This window comes from Carassius gibelio, chromosome A19 (assembly GCF_023724105.1).
Source record: "Carassius gibelio isolate Cgi1373 ecotype wild population from Czech Republic chromosome A19, carGib1.2-hapl.c, whole genome shotgun sequence".
In the NCBI taxonomy this organism is placed as follows: domain Eukaryota; kingdom Metazoa; phylum Chordata; class Actinopteri; order Cypriniformes; family Cyprinidae; genus Carassius; species Carassius gibelio.
This window is the reverse complement of record NC_068389.1, coordinates 10,583,431-10,609,139: the sequence shown is the minus strand read 5'-3', so window position 1 is coordinate 10,609,139 and position 25,709 is coordinate 10,583,431. Positions and strand designations below refer to the sequence as shown.

Below are 25,709 nucleotides of genomic sequence, written 5' to 3'. Positions count from 1 at the left end.
TTGTACAAAAACTACCTTTACCATAATGAACAATATGAAAAAGCCTTGCAGAAATCCCATTTGACTAAGTCATAATTTCTGTCTATATAGGCGCAATTCAGGCCATACAAATGTGACTCTGCTCTATCCATTCATATAAAAGCAAGGCGAAGAACACATAATTAGCCTACGCTGGAGGACAATCTCAAGGGCACTTTGGCTAATTCAGACGACCGGGTTGCATAGCAACTTCATCCATTCAGACCATCCGAGTGTCAAATCCTGCTTTCCATGAGCCATTTCAGATGATGCCATTATCTATTAACAGCTTGGACACAGGTGGCAAAATGCTCCACTTTCAAGAACCCAAGAAGCAATCCTTGGTTTATTTTTTACAAACGGGGTGATGTAATGCTTTTCCTCACAGATTATGCAGAGGATTCGGGGCATTTTGTTAATGTTATAGCGCCACCCTGTGGTGCAGCAATACTATTTTATGTAAGTTTCTCCAACAAATGACATCATGTGTTTACATTGTAGGCTTAGGTGACATCAGACAGGAGTGGAAGGAAAAGGTGGGTAAGGGAAGAAAAAAAAATAGAGCAAGAGCAGCTAAATAAATTAAATTACATTAAAAAGTACAATAAGATATTGGGAGACTGTCCGAGTGAATGTGAAAATCACAAGTCATATTGGAGAATAAATGAGTAACAAATTCAGGTCAGATTAAAGCGCTGGAATTTTGTTTTAAAAATCAACACCGATATGTCCCCTAATACCTCTCACAAAACACACCAAAGACTTTTTAACGTCGTTAGATTGGTAATACCATGTTTAAATAATTTAGATGTACCGTGACCAATCATTTATTTTTTTAATATTCAGTTGTAGGCTAATAATACTAAGGCTCAGTGAGTCTATTTCAAAAAAGAGCTCCCAAAAGCCATATCCTTAAATGTCCTACAAAATCAGAAGCTGAACCGTTCTCTAAAATACCATCACAAACATTTGCCTGAACCAGCACAACGTCCTAAGATGATTCTCGTGGCTGCAGTGCGCCCCCTTGTGTTGGAGTACTACACTGTTCTGAGATTTACAGGAAAGTTTACTGTAGAACTGTGGTCTGTTCTTTGTGTTATTATTTTTGAGAGTTGTCAAAAGATAACTGTGTGAAGTTGCATACTCATATTTTAATATAAATCACTAACCAAATAAATAAAGAGAAAAAGGTATTATTTCCCCCATACAGAAGTGAAATGGCACAGAGTGATAGTAGGAAAAATAAACATAAATAAAATAAACTTTTTTTATTATTATAATAAAGGTTTTATTATATAAGAAAAAAATATTTGAAGGATTCGAAAATGTTTGTCTTGTATCAGAAAATATTTGCTCATTTATTTACTTTTTAACAATTATTTTTAAACACTGTTCTTGTTTTCATGGAAAGGATTGGAGTTAATTGATAACATAAAAATTGGATATATACTGAATTATACTGATAACACTAGTGATTTTAAACAGGACAGGCTTCCAGTATTATTGTGTTCTTAAACACAAATCCATCACAAATAGTGTGAATATGTGTGTCAGAGATCTTTAATTGTCTAGAGCTTTCATCTAAAACCCAATCAGAGACTTTCACAGGTTCACTCATTTTCTTTAAACTAATAGTTTTGTGAAGCATGTGGTTGTACGTGTTGAAATATCACTGTAATATTGCACCCCGAAGAACATCAGCCAAGACTTTTGTTGTTTTGCATATATTAAAACCACACTCTCATGTTATAAAGCAAATAACACTTTATATAGAAAATCTATTAAAATGTCAACAAAAAAAAGATAGACATTTTGTCATTGTTTTCCATTTGTAACAACCGTCAGCTACTAACTGCCCTTCTTCAAAGGGCATGAAATAAATAACTGAAGGATTTTGAACAGAACTCTGGAAGACTCCCGAGGGTAATGTACCCAGATGCAAATTACAATTCAACTTCAAGATTTCATCTGTCATCACCTCTCCTGCACACAGAAGGACACACACAATGAGGATGACAGGCCGTGACGGTAAGAGCTGCTTCTAGTTCTGTTTCTTGCTGTGTGCGGCGCTGCGAATGCTGGGATCTGGAGGGCTGAAGTCAGCACAGAAGCCGTTAGTTGAAGACTGAGACTCTGAGGGTGATGAGGATCCTCTGGAGGGCTGAGGGATCGGCTCACTGAGACAGTGGTACTGCTCCACCAAATCAGGACAGTTCTCCAAAAACCGGCAAAAATCATCTGCCACAAACACACAGCATGTTTACAAAGTAACAAATACCAAAGATATGAGAGAAAATGAACATTACTACAACTTGATGCAAACTCATAGTAATCAGGTATCTATTAACTACATTTTTTTCCCCCAAGGATATAAATAAATAAATGGCAGTTGTAACTTCAGCATACTTAAAAAGGTATAATTTCATGACGGTTTCTTAACAGAATTAAAAGCCATTTAAAAATACATTTTAAAATCAAATTAAAAGTTTATTTTAATCATTACTTTAAATAATATTTTGCCATGCTTATTTAAAGGTGTTGCCTCAAATACTAATGCACATGTAAAGCACTCGATTAGAACTGTACAACTGTAGCTAGTTATTCGATATCACATTCAGAGGTAATGCAGTTCAAATATAATTAGTAAACTGCAAATTAATTACTACAAGTATGAAAATATTTAAATACATGACATACTAGTTTCAACCGAAATTATTTTAAATCATATTTTAATGCTTGTCATTACATTCTGCAGTATACTTTAACCAGATTTCAAAAGACAAGAGTTAAAAAGGAACTGTTCTTATTTACTAAAAATCCAATAGTTTTTTTGTTTTTTGCTCACGTTCGACTTCGATCTGCTTTTCTCATGACAGTGTGAACAGCACAAACCACGCGGAATCGGATCTTTTCCATTCCAGTATCTTTTACCAAATCCGATACATGTCAGATGTTTTGCAATGCGACTGCAGTGTGAACAGCCATATCAGATTTAATGTGGCTTTTATGTCACTCTAGATCACATTCGTCATGTTTCTGCACTCATGGGAGACACTTCAAAGATTTCACACACACACACACACACACGTATCAATACAGTTGTGAAAGGTCGTCAGTGGAAGTACAGTGAAGTGTCAGAGCTCATAAGTACTGCAGTGGTAAATCTACACACAAGCAAAACATGAGGGCTCGTATCATAAGTTTCAAAACTCTGCTCTCTTCTGACACATCCTTGTCTTTATTTTTCATATTGCCTGCATTTAATTTAGCTGGCTTCTGCGGCAGATCAAACCATAAATAAATGAATAATTTCTTACTTTATGTCCTCTGTTTACTGCAGCACGCTGTGCAAGTGTTGCCAAGTCCACAGATTTCCCACAGAATTGGGCTACTCTTTCATGATTGCTACGGGGTGTTTTTCAACTCCGTGGGTTATAAACGCGATATATAACCCCCAGAATCCGATTGGGCTAGTTTTGAGCAGCAATTATGCAGATTTTGTTATGAAAACCTGGCAACCCTGTTTGTATTGTTCTTTTGCGCATGCGGGTCAGATATTGGGCACATTTAAAACAATAACAGCTACTGTAAACACGATCGGAGGAAAAATCTGAATTAAGCATGTATACCTGCAGTGTGAACGTTCAGATATCTGCATTTAATATAAATTTAAACTTAAAGAGCCACACAGATGGGAAATTAAAAATTACCAGTATTACAGTGTATGATGTAGCTGCCCCCCCCCCCCCCCACACACACAGACGCTCTGGTTGGTGTGATAGCATAATGTCGAGGAGACAGTGTGTTTTTAATTGTAAAGGCAAGTTTGTTTTATTTTCACTGCCAAAGAATGAAGATCAGACGAACCAATGGCTAAAATTCATTTTTACCAAAATACCAGAGCAGTACAACAAATCCCTTTTTCACTGATGACTGCTTTTCTAATCTCGGTGAGTACAAGGCGGGATTTTCAAAGCATTTGGCCATAAAAGAGGGTTCATTACCAACTTTATTTAGAACAACGAGCATCTCCGTATCACAACGCGAAGTATGATTATGAAGTTATGTGTCTGTTTTCTCCCGAGCGTCTTATCAGTATGTGTGCTATCTGCAGCCTGTCTGCCCTGATCGTCATGTACAAACACGTCATTAAAATGAAGCGTAACTCCGTGAATACTCAGCGAAGAGACATGAGAGAGATATCTATAGAAAGCTTGACATGTCTACTTTAAAACTAAACAAGTGCTGCCGAAAACAGATATTCTGTGATAAAGTAATCCATATGAAAACAACGTGATGTCTGTTTTTCACGTCTCCCTTCGTTATTTCTAATGTGACCACGCCCCCGTGTTGAACGCGCGCGGCTTGAATACGCACACACAGAAGAAAAAGCAGCGAGGCTGTTCAAGTTTTTTATTTTACTGTTTGCTTCGCGGTGAGAGGAATAAGACATAATTCACCCCAAACAGATGCTAACGCATAGTTTACCGTGGAGGTGTGTGCGGAACAACCAATCAAACCTGACTATGTTAGTTGACCAATCAGAACACAGTATGCTACCGAAAGGTGGGGTTTAAGGAAACTGAATCTTTTGAACAGCTTCTAGGGAACCGTTTGGGGATCTCTGAGAATTGAGGTAATTTTAAAATGATATTTTGACAAAATGGCAATGTTTTTTTTAACCTTTTTAACCGAATTTTCATCTTACTGGCTCTTTAAATCCATTTTCATTTAATTGCAATTAATATGACATTAAATGTCCAAAAACAATGTTCCACAACATTATTTTACAATGTTATTATTATTTTATTTTTTATTGTATAACATTGTTTCCATTTTAAAGCACTAAGCCCCATAAAGCTGTGGTTTACAGTGGTTTTAGAACCGCTAAAGAGTTGTTAAGCGCAAAAACAAGGGTTTTACAACCATTTCAAATGGGGCTTAGCTAATTATCAAGGACCAGAATGATTCATTTAAATAACTTTTTAAATTTTGGTTAATGTGACCACAAACAATGAGGAAGTGAAGGTGATCTCAACAGAGCACAAGGTTTATAGAGATTTCATAGTCACATAGTGGTTTATCATAATGTCAGCACATCTAACAGCTAAATGACATTCAACATGTAAACCAATGTAAATTGACCTACCAAATGTGATCTTTCCTTTGTCTTGACAATCAATGGCCCTGAAGAGATCGCAAACTACAAAATCTCCGATCCCCAGAGCGGTTTTCAGAATAACAGCCAACTCATCTTCTACAACTGCTCCATCCTCCTGTGCTTCAAACATCTGGACAGAAGACAAGATTTCAAAATACATCCATCTTTCCTTCCCATCAAGACCTAAAAAAATCATTAGGTCTAAATAAAGATTAAGAACTATAATCTATTAATCATAATATAGCATACAATGAAGTGTGTGAGATTCTGACTCGTATAAACCTGTAGAAACTCAACTCACCCTGAAGGCCAGTTTAATGGTCTCCAGATATCTGAAAGGTCTACAGACCACAGACAGGGCGATGACATACTCTCTCACATCCATCTTCCCATGCTGGAAACAATTCATTTAAAATGTCATCACTATCAGACAGACATGACAGAAACACGTAACTGATTACAACTGATGTGTTCCAAAGACAAAGTTCATTTGTTTTCTGTTCAGTCATGCTTTAATAAAAAAAATACGTTGAGAAATATTTAACCTCCTCAAAAAGTGAGAAGATGTCCTGGACTGCTTCTGTCAAGGGTTGATTGAGGTAGTGAGAAAATCCCTCGGCGTCCAGTCTGCTTCCACACAGTTTACGAGCCCTGGAGGCTTCCTCGTGCAGGACTTCATCAGTGACCCCAGTCTTCAGCCTGACAGACAAGACAAAATCAAATCCAACATTAGTTATTTTCCAAATGTGCATATGGCTGGTGAAAATACTAAAACATACTAATTTGCCACTTGTGTTTTCTAATAAAATGTAACAATGTAGTATCTTTGAAAGTATAGAGTAAACTTGCATTTCTTTCAAGAGGTTTCAAAAAAAGAAATTTCTCTAGAAACTTGTTATTGAATTGTTATTTTGAGAGATGAAGGGTGTTCAATGAGCCACTGTCTTGAAAGAAGAAAGCAAACTGAATGGAACATCAGGGTCTGTAGTTTGAGAAACAGACCTCTGACTGGAGCTCAGCTGGCATCTGCATTGAACAGTACACACTTAACAGCGGTTTCATCACCAACAGTGCAGAGACGACTCGGAGATGCTGCGCTTTTAGGACTTTCAAAAGAAAATCACATCTGACACTGGCAAAAAAAAAAAAAAAAAAAAAAAAAAAGGGGCACAAAGACTGAATGATACAAGACTACAAAAAGAGTTTTATAGATGGATGAATCCAAGTTTGAGATGCTTAGCTGCTGTGGGAACAGTTTGAAGAAGCATCCTACAGATCAATAACACGGGAAACATTGCAGAATACATGACAAAACTTCAGCTAAACACTTAACAAATTGACTGCATACAGTCTGCAGAGATGTCATTGTGATAAGAGTTTAAAGAAAATCACGTTTGAGAATAGAAATGGTAATATTTGCATAAGCACGATCAGATAAATGTCTGGGGTCTATAACTTTTTTTATTGTTATTAATCATTACTTTTATTGAGCAACAATGTATTAAATGTACAAAAGTTACCGTAAAGAAATTTTCAAATAAATGTTTTTTTTTTTTTTTCTCACTTTCTATTCATCAAGAATCCAGAAGACTGGATGATACAAGACCACAAAGAGAGTATTCTAGATGAATGAAGCCAAGTGTGAGATGTTGAGCTGCTGTGGGAACAGTCTGAATAAACATCACAGAACAATAACACGGGAAACACTGCAGATAAATGATAAAACTTCAGCTCAACTCTTAACAAACTGACATCATAAGAATGCATAAAGGTCTGTATCGAGACCAGTTTTCAAACTTAATAATAATAAGATGTTTCTTAATCAAAAGGAAGAAAAAGGATTGTAATGACTGCTGAAAAAATTAAATTCACTATCAAAAGAAAAAACTGAATTAATCCAAATAAAAGAGTTATTTTAAATTATAATATTTCACGATATTTAAATCACAATTAATTGATCAAAGCATTAGACACTTCATTCAAAAACCATTAAAAAAAAATTACAGGCCTTAAACTTTTGAGTATTACTGTACATAGCATCAAAGTAATTTAAAGCATCCTAGGTAAATAAGTGTTTCTTTAATATACATGCATACACTTTTAAAGTAGTGGATTCTGATTTTGACTAATCCTTCGAACACTTGCTGCCTGCGTTTCTTCCTCATATTCACTAGAGGGCACCCTGTTCACTGCCAGAAGAAGAGCATCAGCTCAAAGCAGCTTACAAAATCAATCCTCAGCTTCTAATCCAAAGCAAATAAAGGCCATGTTTAACTTCCTCTCATTGCTGGCAGGCTGAGGGCTGCGTGTGATTTTTCATCAGTCAGCACAGCGCTGCTCTTACTACTGAACATGATTCTTTACGGTGTGGTGTTGCTGAAGTATCACAGATCAATACTATGATATGTAGAGGCGAGCGGTGCTGACAGATTGATTGGTGGGATGACTGATTCACCCAGTGACCAAACCAACACCTCGTGTCCCTGAGACCTTCTAAACTGTCCTTCACTGTAATAACCTACTTAATTCAGCTGGCCAACAAAAACCAGAGAACCGAGAATCCTTAAAAAAACACTCAGATACAAAGTATGTTATCAAAGTTGTCTTATATATATATATATAAAATTTAATAGAATTAATTAGCTATTTAACTATTAATTAATAGAAAGTTCAAAAGAACAGCATTTATTTGAAACAGAATTTTATTTCAACATCATAAATGTCTTTTACTCTTTTCAATCAATTTAATCCATCCCAGTGTTCCTGTAGCTCAGTTGGTAGAGCATTGCCTATCAAGCGCAAGGTTGGGGGTTCGATTCCCCGGGAACACATGATAGGTAAAAATTGATAGCCTGAATGCACTGTAAGTCGCTTTGGATAAAAGTGTCTGCTAAACGCATTACATTTAATTTAAACATTAATTTCTAAAAAAAAATATAATAATAATAATTATATTATATTATATTTATATATATATATATAGTTCATATTGACCCCAAACTTTTGAAAAGCATAAACATCATCGTAGACCTCATGCTTCAAACTACTGCTCTACTTACCCCAAACGCCGTACCAGTCTGGCAAACTCCAGCAAGCAGGTGTGTCGGGGTAAACGCAGAGGCCCTTTGGCCATAGCAAGCCGGCAGTCCTCAAAGGAGTAATCAATGATGGGCAACCCAAGTGCCCTACAGAGAAGAAAAGAAAAAAAAAAAATTCACACAATGAAAACCTTATATTACTGATTACAGGACACTTGGACCTTTTAAGAGGAAGAAGTGTAGAGCCAAACAAACAGAAACAAATTTATTTTGATCAGCATGAAATAAAAAGTGTTGTTAAAATCTGTCACAACAAAAACACTTTGTCAAGTCTTTACAATCCACTCACTTGGCCATGATGCGTCTTACATTGCTGGCGAACAGGGCTGGATCCTTCTTCTCTTCCTCTGATGGGCTGTACGTAGGAAGATACTGGACATACAGACATTTATCATCATCAAATTAGATTTGTGCTTATTTACCACTGTGGTTACGGTTAACTAAAACTACAAACATTAAAAACTGTATTTAAAAAAAATTAACAGAAAAATTAAATGATAAAAATAAATTAATAGAAACTGAAAATGTAAAATTGTCTTGGCAAATAACTTCAATTACAAAAAGAAACAAGATTAAAACAGATATGTATTATAATAATAATAATAATAATAATAAAGCTAAATAATAAAAAAAAAATACAAGAAATAAAGAACAATGATTAAACAGACTAAAAATAAAAATTAAAAACTTTTAATAAATACAATTATTATTTAAAATAGCATATATAAAAATGATATTTATACCAAAATGTGATCTCACCTCTATTTCTATGGAGTTATGTAATTGACATAATGTGAGCCATAGAATCTTAAACCTGAAAAAGATAATGGGATTTGATTTTAATTCACAAATATATTCAAGCACATAAATCTTGTCCATTAATCTGCACCCCCTTAATCACATGGACCCAAAAAGACAATGCAAGTAAATGGGAACTGAAACCGTTTGGTTAGCAACATTCTTCAAATCATCTTGAAGTTCAGCAGAAGAAAAAATGCATAGAGGTTTGGAACGACATGCAGGTGACTAAATAATGACAATTTAAATTTTTGGGTTACTATCCCTTTAAGGCAACTCACGCTCCAGGCCCTTGCCACGTCCATGAGATTGTATCCTGTCAAAGAAGTGGGAAGAGAAAGAAGGCAATGAATAGGCTTGGCATCTCAAACAAAAACATGTCATACAGGCAGTATCCACCTAACCTATTAACTATCCCGCACTCACGCACGCACACCACCAACTGGGACCTAACCACTTGAACATGACCTTGCTCCTCTGAAAGCACAACCTTGGCTCTAAGTGCCCCAATAGATTTCTGGGCTTGTATTATTTATGAGATAAGCAAACAAAGACATAATAGACAGACAAAAATGTTTTGACAATGGATAAAAAAGTAAAACATTTGATTGGACCGTGAAAAAAAATAATCGTCTTCATGAATGGAGGCACATAATGCACAGCTGTAGACAGAAAGTATGAGTGGTTCGACATTGACACTAATGGCACTCCCTGTTTGGGCGTTGAGCTTATTCTTACCATCTCATTAGGATAGCGCAACAGCACAGGCTGCACGGGAACTCCAGGGATGAACGCACCTGCAGGAAAGGAGGGACAAAAGGATGAGAAACGTGTGAGAATGAGGACTTAAGCTTTGACCTCGTTCCACTCGGAGGCCCAGGTGTGGCATTTAAATTATAGTCTGTGCTGAAACTTGAGCTGTGGCTGTGAACTTAAGTATCTAAATCCACTGAACTCATCAACCTTCACTGTCTTTAATATTCAGATACGACTGCGAACCAATTAACTTGCGTAGCACTCAAGCTCTACAAGACGATACATAATAAACTGAATAATACTACATTTAGAGGATTAGAATACACAGCTTTGATGAGCTGAACCATTTTCTTTAAGAACTTCTTACACTTGAAATGGTCTTTTGTTGGGGCTAGTCGCCAATTATAATTTTAGAAAAAAAAAAAAGAAAAAGTACATGCAGTACTTAAACTTCTATTCAGAAAAAGAAGTTAAAATTATCATAAACAATGTTACAAAACATTTATATTGAAATAATAATAAAATAAAAAGAATTCCACAAAAATAAAACTGTTTTCAATGTTTCATATTAGATTGATTTCTGAAGGATCATAAGACACTGAAGACTGAATTAATGAGGATTCAAAATTCAGCTTTGATACAGAAATAAATTACATTAAAAGACAAAAATAGAACATACATATATACATACATATATATATATGCACACATATACATAATATATGTTCTATAAAAACATAAAATTTTCCATTTTAAGAATCTTTTTACAATATTATTGCCGTTTTACTGTATTTTTTGCAGTCTTGGTGAACACATTTTGAACAGTGGTAGAAATAACTTTTTATTTTTGTGTTTTGAACAATCTCTCCAGAGTACAGAAAACAACCGCAGTCTCTTTTTCTCTATATTTTGAGCCTCAGTCTCTGTGCCAGTCATATCTCATCACTTCTGGGAAGGTGCAGAGAGAAGAAAGATGCCCTTCAGCTTACAAACAGCTCCTCATTACACGCTGCTAATAGAAACTGGCCAATCCATCCACTAAGACTGAACTCACTTACCTTTGAAAAGTTCAACCCAACTTTCAAACAGAGCAATTTTGTGCTAAATGCACCATGTTTTTGCATACACAGCTCCACTAAAGATCGATGGGTTTCTTTAAAAATCATTATATTTATGGAATATTTTCCTATGGACTATGATGTCTTTCTAGTCATTAATATATTAAATGGAAGCCATAATTGTTTTTAATGGAAAGTAATTTGAATACCATATGCTTATAATAGACCACAAAATTTACTGGCAAAAAAATATTTTTTCCCGACATGAAACCGTACATAATTTCATTTGTTCATTGATTCATTCATAAATAAAAAAACAGAACACAAGCAGAACAAACTAGGAAGACAAATCTAATTGCAATTTATTATTATTATTAATATTAATAATACTCAAATCAATGAAGAAATCTCACTATAATACTATTGAACTAAAGTATTTAATAAAACAATATTATTTTTAGTTACATTTAATATAAAAAAAAATAAATAAAAAAATCACAATATTTATATATTTATGGTTATTCATCCTTATATTTTGGCGGAAAACCACAGGGAAACTTCACTTTTGAAATTATTCGCTTTTGTTGACAAAAGATTTATAACCCAATCTTTATAAAATATATATACAGCAAAGTCTTTTTTTAAGTTAGTCTCACGGTTTTATATACATGCAGATGCTGATATTAACCTCACATTTGGCACTTCTCGGGTGTTAATTTCAGGCCCCGAAATTTAACATAACTGAACATATATTCCAAAAGCACCAGAACTGCCCGTACACATTTCAAACTCCGTCCCTGGTCTGGTTGTTGTTTTGGAGAGCGATCTGGCTGCACACCACAACAGCTGATGTTGTTTGGTACAGTAAGCGCTCCAGTATTAAAGGTTGTAGAGAGAAAAGTGAGATAGCCAGACAAGAGAAAATACACTGGCAATAGAGAGAGGATGGGGAGGATTAGAGGAATAGAACCAATACAATGACTGACAGAGAAGAGAGGGATTTGAGGAGAAAGGACTATCAGAATCCACAGCGTACACAGGAAGAGGAAGCCAATCACCAGATCTCTCAGCGCTGTGAAGCATGATGGCCCGCAGATTAGAGCAGGCACAAAGAGAGAGCAAACACCAAAGCGTACACATACAAAATATTAGTGAACTTTACTCAAAAAAACCTGGCCACGGGAAGTGTGTTTAGTCAGGGGTGGGCACATACCGGGCTTGAATGCGATGAGACAGGATCTATTGGTACATGTGCCCTCCGGGAATATCATGATCTGAAAACAGGCCACAGTCAGACGGAAATACCTCAGCACTGCACTCATGACACAAATCATGACGTAAAGCAGTTTAAATGTGTTTGCACACTTATATTGTGTGAACGTCAATACATTAGATAGTGATATAATATCAATAAGTGTGTGTGTGTGTGTGTTTGTGTGATACCTGAGGCCATTCGCCATCAGAACAAGCTCTGCGTTTGATCTCCTCCACGGTCTTCCTCCGAGAGTCCTGATCCGAGCGGGACACAAACACGGGCCGGATAAATTTGATAAGAGCTATAAATGGAGAAACAGTGAAGGGTGAGGTAAGAGAGAGGATTGAGAGGGATGGAAAGAGAGAGAGTGCAAAAATAAAAAAAATAAAAATTCTTAAAGATTATTATCAGATCATGAATTTTATTCATCATGGGCCAATGTACGAGTACGCCACGCTGATTTATACATGACCACACAGCAACGAACATGCTTTTAAAGACAAATTAGATTATTTACTACTGGAAAAGTTCAAAAGTTTGGGATCAGTATGATTTTTTTTAAATAAATTAATACTTTTATTAGTAAAGATGCACTAAACCGATGTTACGCAAGATTTCTTTTTGCAGTAAATACTGTTATTTTTTACTTTTATTGTGTTATGGTTTCTACAAAAATATTAAGCAGCCCAGCTGCTTTCAACTCTTATAATAATAAATTTTTCTTTAGCAGCAAATCAGCATATCAGATAAAAAAATTATGAAAAACAAATGCAAAACTGAAGACTGCAGTAATCATGCTGAACATTCAGCTTTGATCACAGGAATAAATTACATGTTAAAATAGATTAAGTTATTTTAAATTGTAATATTTCACAACATTCCTGCTTTTAATGGATTTTTGATGAGCATAAGATACTTCTTTCAAAAACATTTTAAAAAATCTTACCAACCCCAAACTTTTGAACAGCAGCGTATCGCTTACCATACAGATGAACAAATAAAAATCTCTATCGGAGCACAGCTCAAAGTTTTCCTAAGCTGAATAATTTAAATGTGTATATCGATAGATTTTTAAAAACTCACTGCCCCAGACTGGAATGTCTTTACTCTCAGCCTTCATCACTATAGAGGCCATGGTCATGGTGACAGGGATGGCGTCAAAGTAGGAGGAGTGAGGGGCCATTGTGAGGATGGGTGCTTCACTGGGCAGCGCCGGCCGGCCCTTCACACGGACCCAGTGAAACCCTCCAGAAAACCACATGGCTCTCATGATGGCCTTTAGGACCAGATCTACCAGCCTGGAGAGACAGAACAAGAAAAACAGAGACAGAGTTAGCAGGAAAAGGTCACCTGCTTCCTGACATTTTGTGCCAATTCAATTGCATTCACGTCCAACTGACTGTGATCCATATCATACAGCATTTAAAATCAGTATGAATAGCGCAAACTATTTTCATTCCCTAGCCTGACGTAAATTGGATATTCACACGACAAAAATTAAAAGCGGAGCATATAACATTATAATTAATAAAATTACATTTATTTTACTAATGTAAAATTCAATCTCTATTTAACTATATGACATCTATGGCATTTGTATCCAGAGACTAGGTAATTGCTGAAATGTCTTTAGAGAATGCTTAAAATTAAGCACTGAACTAGTTAAACCCTAGCTTTCTACATGAACTTCATGCTAAATATTAACTGCACTAGAAAATATGTTTTTAAACGCCGCTGGCTCCCGATCACACACTGAAACACCCTCTCAAACATGCACAGAAGCAAAAAAAAGTAGTTTGGTGAGCTGTGCCTCTCCAGTGTTGGTAACTGAGCGTGTCTGTTCAAATTTACACAAGACAAAAACCTCTTCTCTCCACCCTCACATGAACAAACTCATGCACAATGGGATACAGAAAGACACACACGGGGAGACAAATGCACAGTGAGAGAATATGAAAAACCCTGCTGGAAGCGATCAGGTGATAGTGGAATGGAGACGCTGTGAATGGAGCAGTGTGATGTGACTCAGTGTGTGTGTGTGTGTGTGTGTGTGTGTGTGTGTGTGGATGGGTGTGCCACACATACAGTACGTCAGACACACAATACAATGCTCTTAAATTTAGCAGGGGAAGAGAGCGAGGAAGAGCGAGCTCTCTAATATTTAGAATATGGCTTTGTTCCAAAGCACAGCAAACTAACTTAAATAATTGATCCTCTGAATTAAAACATTCAGTGGTCAGCACCTGAAGTAATGCTCACTTGCACGTGCAACAATGCTCAACACCACATGAAGAGAAAATCACCACTCAAATGGGATGCTAAGCTAACAACTCAGCATTGTTAAATAGAGCTGGGGTTGACAATATGCATAGAGTTTGTAAAGCTCACAAATCAATCTTTCAATATAAAACAAAACCTTAGCATTCTGGATGTCAATTGTATCACAACATTTGAGTAATAAATGTGGAATTAGCATATAACTTCATAGTTAGCAAGAAAAACATAACTAAAGATTAGCATGTATGTTTGAATGAATGTGTCATGAAAAGAGATTTATTAAAGTTTTTATTGACAGCAATCATGTAAATACGAGTATAAACTATTTTTATATATGTTGGCATACAACACAGTTATTTGACTGCTAATCATTATATCTAAAAATAAATAGCAATTCAATTTGTTAAAGTTGTTAATTTAAACCTTTAATAATATAGGAATATACCAACAGACAGGGTTACTGTATTTGTGTCCGGCTCTGTAAGTCAATTTTAGCGGCGTAACCTCATGCAAATAGCAGATGTGCAGTGGCAGTGTAATGTTCCCAAACTCTCACATCTGATTGACATTTTGATGTGTTACTCACCACCTCCACCAGGACAGAGGTTCAACTGCATCCTCAGAACGGCCAACAGTAGCCACGAATGCAAAGGGCCAGGCCAGCAACATCATGAACGCTGCAAAGAGCAGACGAACAGGGAACAGGGTCATCGTCATCACAGCTATCTATGAGAGAGAGAAAGAGTGTGTTATGTAACCAGGGGTTAAACTCGTTTTTTGTTTTTTTATATATAAACAGAAAGCATGTGAGATATGAGGGTCACATACAGAAAGAGATAGGAGGGAAAGAGAAATATGCAGAGAAACCACATTACATTTTGCTACGCCATGCAATACTCAAAGAAAGAAAGAGACAGGCCTGAGAAACATTAACATTTAGATTACTCCGTCCTAGAGAATTTCTAGACAAGTCAATATATCCAAACTCACATTCGGCTCTTCGAAGCAGAACCCTCGAGGTTTAAAATAAAAGACTTAGTTTTTGAAATGCTTGAAGAAAATGATCAAGATTTCAGTTATATGACTCTGAGAGATTTAAATCTCTGTAGTCAATGATCTAAAGTTTACTTCAAAGCTGATTATAAAAGAATTAAGAACCCTGGGGCTTTATTTATAAAATGCATGCATTAACAGATCATAAATTCCATGGATTTGTCTTGGCAAAAAAAAAAAAAAAAAAAAAATCTAATGACTTTGCAAATACTGAGTGAAACTGTTGAAATTATCACAAAAACAATTTGATTCTGTAACAAAATATTGTTTATACAACATACAATCCAGAAGAAGTTCGAACTGAACATAGATCAACATAGGGCCTTATTGTTAAGTTTTTTTTGTTGTTTTTTTAAACATGAAGAAGAGAGACATTTTTTGGTTATACATATCTTTTATAAATAGCACACAGAAATATTTTGGCAATTTACATTTAGGATGCTCTTACACTATAAATGAGGCTTGTGGTTTCAACTAAATAACAGAAAATCAAATTATGCTTTAGCGCTGCCAGAATTAGATACATATGGTGAGCCATTCGTGACTGAGCACAAGGACATCACATGTCAAGATCCTATAGGCTTCTACAGGAAAAACAAGATCACAAAAGATGGACAATAAGAGGGAACAGGAAATAAAATTAAAATAAAATAAAAAGTCAACTGATGTTATATGCATTTCTTATTCCTCCCGTTGAAGCAAAAGGAAGGGCACTCATGGTATCTGATATGGACTTTACATGAAAGCATTATACTGTAACAGTTTTTTCTTGCAAAATATATGGTAATTCAAACTCCACTCAGAATGTCCACAAATTCTGCATCTAAAGACCTCCAGTATACCAGACATGTCTCAATTGTACACCAGTTACTGATGCGTCAAATCATCGAAGGGGAAAGATCAGGTTTGCATCAGTGTATCTCTGATGACCTCTTGAACACAAATATCTCACTTTCCCATCAATGGTTTACAAACTTTACATCTACAGACCTCAACACACACTGGTGAGCTGAATGTTGTGCTGTAACCTTCAGGTTCTCTTGAGCTTCATCTAACATTTGGGATCCCAGAGACTGCAATGCTGTAAAATGTTATTGTTATGTAAAAACAATAATAGCCTAGTAATATTGAATTATATTCAAATTCTTATGTTCTTCTGACCTAATCAAACCCCAACAGGCAGATACTAGTGAAGCTTTAACACGTTTAACCACAAAACAGTTGCTGTGGCCTTCTAAGAGGTCATTATTATCAGAATTATTATGTACAGAAACGGGACTTCAGTTTAAAGTTCTTTTGCCACAAGCATAAGTATATTGCGTATTAGGCAACTGGCAAAACATGAGTGAGCCTGCATTGTTTCAATATATGGTTAAATAATTATTTTTCAAAGTTGTAAATAAAACAAATATTATCTTTTTTTACTTTTTCTTGCTTTAAAATAACATTTAATATGCTAAATAATCTAAATGTTTAACCTGTTACTTGTTCATTTATTTGTAATTTGTACAACTTACTAGCAATTTCTGAGTGAAAATTGTTTCTGTGTGTATATAATGTTTTTTCCATTGGATCCGGGGTAAAAATACATAATGAAACCTTTTAATAGAGAACAGGTTTTGTTTTATGTAATCCCATTTAAATGGTTTAAAAATAAGAAAATAAATAATTTTCAAACTGATTCTAATTATTTTTTTGTCATCAAGACCTTGATCTTGAGGTCTTTCGAATCCCAAATAAGAAGGTTAAACTGTTTTCTGATAAAAGTATTTTTCTCATGTTGTTTGCTTTACTTCAAAAATGAACCTACTAAATAAATAATCTTTCATAAAACAATATAAAAAGGTTAAACTTTGTTGATCCCAGCTTAAAGCTAATGGAGATTTCCGGGTAGTTTGTCACAAGAACCCAACGACAAAGCAGAAGAGGGGAACGAGCTCACGTTAAGACCAAGATTGGTTAATGAATATTTAATCTGCCTGAGAGTCTGTGCTTCCGATTTCCAGGAAAAATCGACTCTGACTCATGACACCAATGCTCCATTTGTTGAGCCTAGAATGAGGTTATTCCTCCAAGTTTCTCATTTGACTGGACTGGCACCCACTCTTGTTAAATTTACTAGCTGTTATAACTGCATTAGTTAAGGCTGTCCTCGTAAGATGAGTGCTGGAGCGGAGCATCTCTGACAGCAGTGATTAAATGTGGATGGGTTCACACGACGGCTCCATTAGGAGGAGATGAACTGTGGGTGGAGATGTGTGGCCTGTTTAGTGTTTATTTATTTATCTAGAGCTGCTGTCAACACCTGCGGTCTGCCCTGACAGAAAGATTAAACTGATCTATAGAGGCTGAGGCGATGGCTCTCTTGGGAAAGGAGGAGGAGGAGCACTAGTGTAAAATGTATTGAGTGAGGACCACATACAAAATCACTTATTCCATATGAGAAAAAAAATTTAAAAACACCCCTATGCATTCTGAACAAAGAGAAGGAGCTAAAATCATTTGCTGAGAGCAATAATTATGACCTGATCTCGACCTTCCCCACCTCAACACACTGTATATATACACACACGGTCCCAGGAGTGAGAGGCACAGCCTTGATCTCAGCCTATGGGGTCTCATTAACAGCCTCCCCCTCACACCTAGTCTCCATCTGCCTCGGGCCTGAGGGGGATGTGCAGGTTAAGATGTGCTTCTTTAGCCGAACCTGCAGCTGAGGCTTTTAGTAGTGCTGTAAAAGAGAAGGAGGATGGTGCTGGTTTCTTAAGAGCTACTTAGACTCACAACGAAGACCACGCAAGAGCCTGACCTCCAGGTAGCTATGGCTTTTCCAGGGTGCTCTGGGAGTTTTTTTTTTTACTGCTAGTAACTACCCTTAAAAGCCCAAGTAAAGTTATTTATGCATATGCTAGGATATGCATACAGCGCACTTGATGTAAATTTCATAATCAGCATACTGTAGTATTCACCCAGGCTGGATTTATGTGTTCATGAATACAGTAAAAACACTAATATTGTAAACCAGCCTGCATCATATTTGCTGAATGAAATCCAATACTTGTTTCTTACTAGTTTTATTCGAGTATGTCAAAATATGGTTTATTTCATAGCATGATTGCTTTCGACATCCATGTGTAAGGTGAAGTAGTCTAGTATTATCTCGAAGTCACTATAAACTGCCACAAAGACACGATTCCCATCTTTCTCTGAGCCAGATTACAATTTTTCGATTCTCAGTTAATTGCCATGTGTATGGGTGATGCTGAACATATTATTTTAGGCCTAATTTCGATTACAAGGTTAACTCTATGGCTACTCACAGACAAAAATGCAAACAGGACCCAGATGTTTTCCACTGCATCCATGGGTGTTTTACTACATCCAAACAACAAAAGGAATTTTATATATTTTGTAACAAAAAAACTAAACAAAAACACCACTTGTTCACAAACTTGTGTCCATGTTTATTTATTAATATTAAACAGAGTATTTGAACATATTTTGCCACTCTTTTGCAGATACATTTACACTAAAGACACTCAAGTTTAGGGCTGCAGCTATCGATTCTTTTTGTAATCGATTAATCTAGCACTTAATCGATCGATTAATCGAGTAATCGGATAAAACGATTTGTGTGTGTTTTTGAACAACCAAAACAAATAATGCATAACAAAAATGATGTGGCTGTAAAATGAACAAGCATTTGGCTTTTATTTCTCAACAGAGGTATTTATTTCCATGTCCAAAAGTTTGGCTCCAAAAGTTAAGTGCCAAGTTGGCATTGCCAACAATTATAGAACAATGTACAGTTAAGTGAACTTACTGTAACATGTAAACATGTATTATAAAACTAATATGAATATAAACTTAGTTTTTTGTCTTCTTAATACACAACATTACAAAAAAGGATTGCACCTTCTGCAAATTTAGTTTAGTTAACCTGAGAACAAAAATTGAATATAAAATATCAAGCCAAACAGGTACACAATGTATAAAATGTATAAAAAAAATTATGTAAGTAAAACAATTATAAACAATTATAAATAATAAGCTGTAATCTCAAAACAAACATCAAAATGTACGTGTGTGTGTGTGTGTGTGTGTTTGTGTGTGTGTGAAGGGGTTCTTTTTATAGGCTATACTCTCTTGCAATTGAACGTGATAGTTACGTTTACTACTTTAAAACGTCATCAAAGTTAAACATCATATCTAGTCAAACCGCATCACGACATCGCTACAAATGCAGTATGGGATTAAAATCAGCGAACATCAATAGGCTTAGACTACGTTAACTTACCTTGTTTCAGCGATGCTTGGTGAAACAGCAGAGTGAATGTCTTCTGTTCAGATGCTGATTCATGGAAGATGTGCTGTTGTGGTATGCCAGCTCTATTTTGCAGTAGAGACACTGCACCTTGTTCTCTTCTTTATTAAGTGTGTAATGATCCCACACTTTAGACAATTTCTGCCGTTTATTTATAGATCTATTCTCCGCCATCGCGCCAACTAAATTCAAAAGGTCTGTGTGAATAAACGGTCCGTGTGACAAAATCAAATCCTTGCGCCGCGCGTATAGTGTGCGTCATAGGAATTTAACGAGGCTTCGAGGCAGAGTTTTTGCCTCGAGGAATTTTTGTAATCGAGTAACTCGAGGAATCGTTTCAGCCCTACTCAAGTTAAATGATTTTGAATACTTCTTTTTCTTTGCAACTTTTGCCTGTTTTTGTTATTTTAATAATTATTTTGATACATAATAATTAAGCTGATACATACTCTGTGTGTGTGTGTGTGTGTGTGTGTGTGCACTTCCATGCGTGTAATGTAAAATTCATTTTACATCCTAAAAATCTGTATCAAACTGGGTAATATTATCCCTTTTTTGTTAATCAGCTGAATTTTTTTCCCCAAGAAGCAGGGCTCAACTCAACCCCCACATTTAAAAACAACAGTTGAACCAAAGTGCTTTTCAGTACAAATCAATTCAAAATAATTATTTAATTATTTTCATAAATAAAGACTGGGCTATGGTATGATAATGTAAAATAACCTCAAAATAACGCTGTGATGCAAAGCTGAATTTTCTGGAAATATTTTTCTGGAAACAATTACATTTGTTTTTCAGGATTCTTTGATGAACAAAAAGTTAAAAAGAACAGCATTTTTTTTTTTAAATAGAAATATTTTGTAACCATGTTTTTACTGTCATTTTAGTGACCACTTTCAATAACCAATATGTAATGACCAATTGATCGATTTAACTTTTACTTGCAGAATAAATAAATTTAATTTTGAGAGAAGCACAGCCAAATGAACTGTTGTGAGACGTCACAAGGTAAAGATACAGATGCTCAAACCTGATTATCCACATTCCAACATGCCACACTACAGTACATAGAACTTATGTTACTTAAATTACAATATGAAAATGTATGTCTACAACAGGATTTAAGCATCAGTAGGGCCTGAGCATTGAAGAAGCCTGGATGTGATCTTTCAAAACAGAGGTCAATGACTCCCCGATGATCATTTAACCAAGCCAGAACCCAAATCTGCTTTGTAAACTATAAACTAATCTAAGAGCGTGCAGAGAGAAGACAGCAGGAAGCTGTTGGATTAGCCTCGGCCATCCAGAAGACACACGGTTTGTCATGTCATCTCAAATCATGCACGTTTACAATTCAAATGAGCATCAGCTAAGAGCCATTCTCGCTGAGAGCACTTCACAGCCTTGTACGGTTGAGAAGATCCTCCTGCTCTTGCTCACTCCACATTCCCTTCGGATCACCATCAATCGTGATCTCCAACAACATAAGCTCTACTCTCACTACAGGGAGCACACCAAGACTGTCAGTGCCTCCTGACAGCATGACGTGACTGCGCTCATGTTACAACTCCTCAACTGAAGAGCATTTACAGTACAGAAAATTTGAGGAATTTTCCTTGCTCCGGCCATAGTTTCTAAGAGAGGTTACGTAACAGTAAAAACCACTAAAGGTATTCTTGTTGTGACATGTACAAGAAGTGCATGTCATGAAAAACAAAAGAAACCCGAATGAGCAAGAGCGGTTTTCTGTGATGAAGCTTGAATGCAAATGTGTGGCTGAAATTTCTCATGATCTCTCCATCAGTCTTCATTGATTTTGTCAGCTTGCTACTTGACTATGAGCAAGGCTGATGATGGTTCTGTACCAAGAGATCTCTAGAATGGAAGTCTTAAAGGAACAGTTCACCAAAAATGAAGATGCGCTTAAGATTTACTCTTCCTCAGGCCTTTGAAGATGCAGAGGAGTTGGTTTCGTCAACTAAACAGATCTAGAGAAATTTAGCAGGATATTACTTGTTTACCAGTGGAATCTCTTCAGTGAATGGGCGGGAGTCAAAACGGCTGATAAAAACACAATTTAATGATAAACCACAAGAAAAACACACTACTCCAGTCCATCAATTAATGTCTAGTAGAGCAAAAAGCTTTGTAAGAAACAAATCCATTAAGATGTTTTTTTTTTTTTTTTTTACTTCCAAGTTCCAACTGTTGCTTATGGTTTCTGGTCTTGGATCCATAGTATTGCTTTTTCCATAGGAAAAAAAAAAAAAAAACTGGTCTCAATCAGGAGCAAAATATGCACAGACCAAGCACTGTTTAAATTAAAAGGCCTTGACAGATTAAATTAACAACTTTTCACTTAAAGGTCACGTTTTTCGTGTTTTTTTTTTTTTTTTTTTTTGTAAGCTTTGATTGTGTTTACAGTGTGCGATATAATGCGTTCTTGTTTCGCGTGTAAAAAAAAAAGAAAAAGGTTTTTTTTTTTTTCACACAATTAACTTATCTGTATACCGCTGTTTTCACGGTCATAAAAACGGGCTGATGACTTCCTTGCTCTATAAACTCCCTCCTTCAGAAATACGTAACGAGTTCTGATTGGGCCAGCGGTTCCTGTGTTCTGATTCGACACCAGCTTAGCGCACGCTGCCCTCCTGGAAACGCGATTGGGCTAGTTTTGGACTAGTTTTGAGAAGCAAGTGGGCAAGATTTGTTTTGAAAACCTGGCAATCCTGATCTGAACGCACGTGCTGGAGATGTACTTATAATCACAGGAGCGTTTTTACTGATGAGATGCACATGAAATTCGCATTAGTTTTTTTTTTTTTCACAGCTCTTAGTTAAACATAAATTGTAACCATTAATCTCCAAGTACAGCGTCCCTGGGAAGGCCAAACAAAGATGATTGGACTCCAAGATGAAAATAACAGCGTTTCGACGACATGGCGACAAACGCACTCTTTAAACGCAACTCTTCCTCCTTCTCCATGTGAGCGCAACAAGACCACACCCCCTTTTTTGTGTATTCCTGTTGGAGGAGGTTAGTCAAAAAACTGTTCTAGTGAGGTCATTACTGCAGGAACTAGAGGGATGTAGTCCAAACTGGTCGTTCGATGTAGGCGAATTCTGTTAAATAAAATATCTCGCTTGGCGTTGAACTTTAGAATTTTACAGATATTATTTATACTCTAACAACAACATTACACACTAACTAAAGTTTAAAACATGGGATCATGAAGAAGGGGACCTTTAAGAAGCTGTTAATTGATGGACTGGAGTCGTGTGGATTATTGTGATGTTTTTGGACTCTCATTTTGACGGCACCCATTCACTTCAGAGGATCCACTGGTGAGCAAGTGATGTAATGCTACATTTCTACAAATCTGTTCCCATGAAAAAACAAACTCATCTACTTCTTGGATGGCCTGAAGGTGAGAAAATGTTCAGCATTATTTTATTTTATTTCTTTATGTATTTTTTGGTTAAAGAAAGAAATCTCTTTAACCAGCTCTTGGAAATGGAAATATTGCTTAAAGAAACGGAATCACCTACTTCTTAAGATTTCCAACACGACAAGTAGGTTTAAATGCTATAAAAAGAGAATGTTGTGCTTCTTCATATAGTGCTCAGAATGTTGCCCACAGGCCTGAGTGTATTAAAAAGATTTTGCATAATACCACAAAGGTCCATTTATCATTGAATCTGATGCATATGGAAATCAGGTGAATCATCACAGCCTACGCTGGATCTTTCAGACTGCTGTTGTGTAAGAAGGCTTCATTAGAAAATAACAGTAGTCTAATGGAGCCAAAAAAAAAAAAAGAAAAGAAAAAGAAGAATAGACACTTGACTATTTCCTGGTAAACAATTAATCTGCCCTTGTCCGGTTTATGAAGGGTGACCATACAGTCTACTCGAAGGGTCTCTCTACCTGCTGAAATGTGAGTGGAACTAATATCAGATCAGTAGCTCTGGTGGATTTCCTGCTTGAGAGCTACTGGAAAAACAACAGGAAAGGCTAGGAAGATTGAGATGACAGTTAAACAGGAGAGCAGGACTTGGAAACTCGGTTTATACTATATAACCCCTGTGAGTGGCATGTCAGTTTCCTCTGAAGTCTCTACAAGTGGAAAGTGATGAAATTTAAGTGCAAGCAGCCCACATATATTTCAAGTTTCATATAAACCTTAATCACTCTACTTTAAAATTACTATAAACTATAAAACACACACATAAATAATATTTATATATATATATATATATATATATATATATATATATATATATATATATATATATATATATATATATATATATATAAAATAAAAAAAATAGATTGCATGAAATTTAGAATATAAGAGATGTTTGTTTATTTATTAATTTCTATTTTTCATTTAAGTTCCCAGGAACTGCCTCCTTGGTTTGTTTGCCCTGATCCCTTGTCAATTTCTAACCTTGTAACAAACCCAAACCTACAATAGCCAGAGTGTCATAGCTATACATTGCCAGTTATGACCTCCACTCAATGTTTATATTATAACATCAACAACAACAACTGGCTATTACACTACTCCAAATACATTTGAACGGTCTTTGAAATAATGACAAACTGAGTTTTAAATCTACACACCTGTATTTTAAACAAAGGCCACTCAGATGCTTTTCAGTTCACTTCGAAATGCGCGTCACGCCCAATAAAACACGACTCAATGCTTTTGAATCTAAAAAACCCTAGATGCCACAATACAAACCTGCAAACAAACAACTAGTAGCCTACTACTTACATTAAAATCAAACCGTCTGACATGCAAATGTTTGCATTCTGCAAAGAGTGTGAAATTAAATAGTCATAGAAATTCAAGTTCCCTTACCTTGAGTTTCTGCAGAGGTGTAAATCTCAACTCGTGCACGAAAGGGTTTTTGAAGTGCGCAGAAACGCCCGTGTCTTCTCCATCCACCGCCGTGCGTAGTTTTCTGTTAGGGAACCTCATACTGAAAGAGTAAACATGTATCTTCAAAATAAAACGCTACAGTCACCGGTAAAGGCGTCCACGTGGTGCTCCTGTTACACACTAAAGATCTTTTCAGCTTCCAGGGTCTCACATACGCTTCTTGTTGGAGCCACCGGTGTTCGCCTTCGCTTTTGTACGCGCCTGTGAATTACAGCGCGAGCAGCATCATGCGCGTTTCAATTGTGCGCATGCGTGATAAACACAGGTTCTGACATCACATCGGAGGTGTCAAACCTAACCAAGCACTGGATTTTTGTAATGCTGTTGAAGGTTTGATCACTTTTAAGGATTTGTTTGTGTATTTGAAAAAAGGTGAGTATTTCACTATTTTATATTTAGTCTGTTGTTGACTGGCAAAACAGCTTAAACATGTAAAAACAACTGAGAACTGTCGGAGTTTTTGACAAAAGGCTGTTTTCCTTTCATATGTACGTTTTCAGACCAGTTTGGATTCATGTTACTCTTTTTAAATAATTGTATATGAAATTCTGAGACTATTATTTCACGTTACAACAGCCATTATAGACCCACAATAAGAAAAAGACAAAAGAAAAAAAGTATTTCAAGTTAAAAAGCATTGTTTGAGCCAAGACGCCTGAACTCTCAGCAGTGCAGCATCGCCCCCTTCAGTACAAACAGCGAACAGCACGAAGTCATCAAAAACCAGAAAATGCAAGGGGTTAATTCATTTAAATTTTATTTTATGTATTAATTTAGTATAATTCATGTTGAAGAAAAAAAGTCAAATACTTATTTCACACACACACACACACACATATATATATATACAAGTCAATTTCCAGGTGTCCATGATTCATTAGCAAATCACTCTGAATTGTAATTGTTTTTTTTAATGAGTACCCAGCTAAAAAAACGTGTCCATTAATATATGAGAACATTAT

At 35.9% G+C, this 25,709-nt stretch overlaps 1 protein-coding gene across 1 annotated transcript; it reads right to left on the bottom strand.

Moving 5' to 3' along the window:
• Positions 1–1,764: 1,764 nt before the first annotated feature.
• Positions 1,765–25,009, bottom strand: LOC127934913 (lysophosphatidylcholine acyltransferase 1). Its single transcript, XM_052532462.1, has 14 exons — positions 24,667–25,009; positions 15,008–15,147; positions 13,228–13,442; positions 12,333–12,445; positions 12,103–12,163; positions 9,814–9,872; positions 9,357–9,391; positions 9,037–9,091; positions 8,567–8,649; positions 8,239–8,364; positions 5,725–5,878; positions 5,481–5,573; positions 5,168–5,309; positions 1,765–2,256 (listed from the first exon to the last, which is right to left on the bottom strand). Exons 1-14 carry the CDS (start codon positions 24,784–24,786, stop codon positions 2,060–2,062), a joined length of 1,593 nt encoding a protein of 530 aa, XP_052388422.1. The 5' UTR covers positions 24,787–25,009; the 3' UTR covers positions 1,765–2,059.
• Between the last annotated feature and the right edge of the window lie 700 nt (positions 25,010–25,709).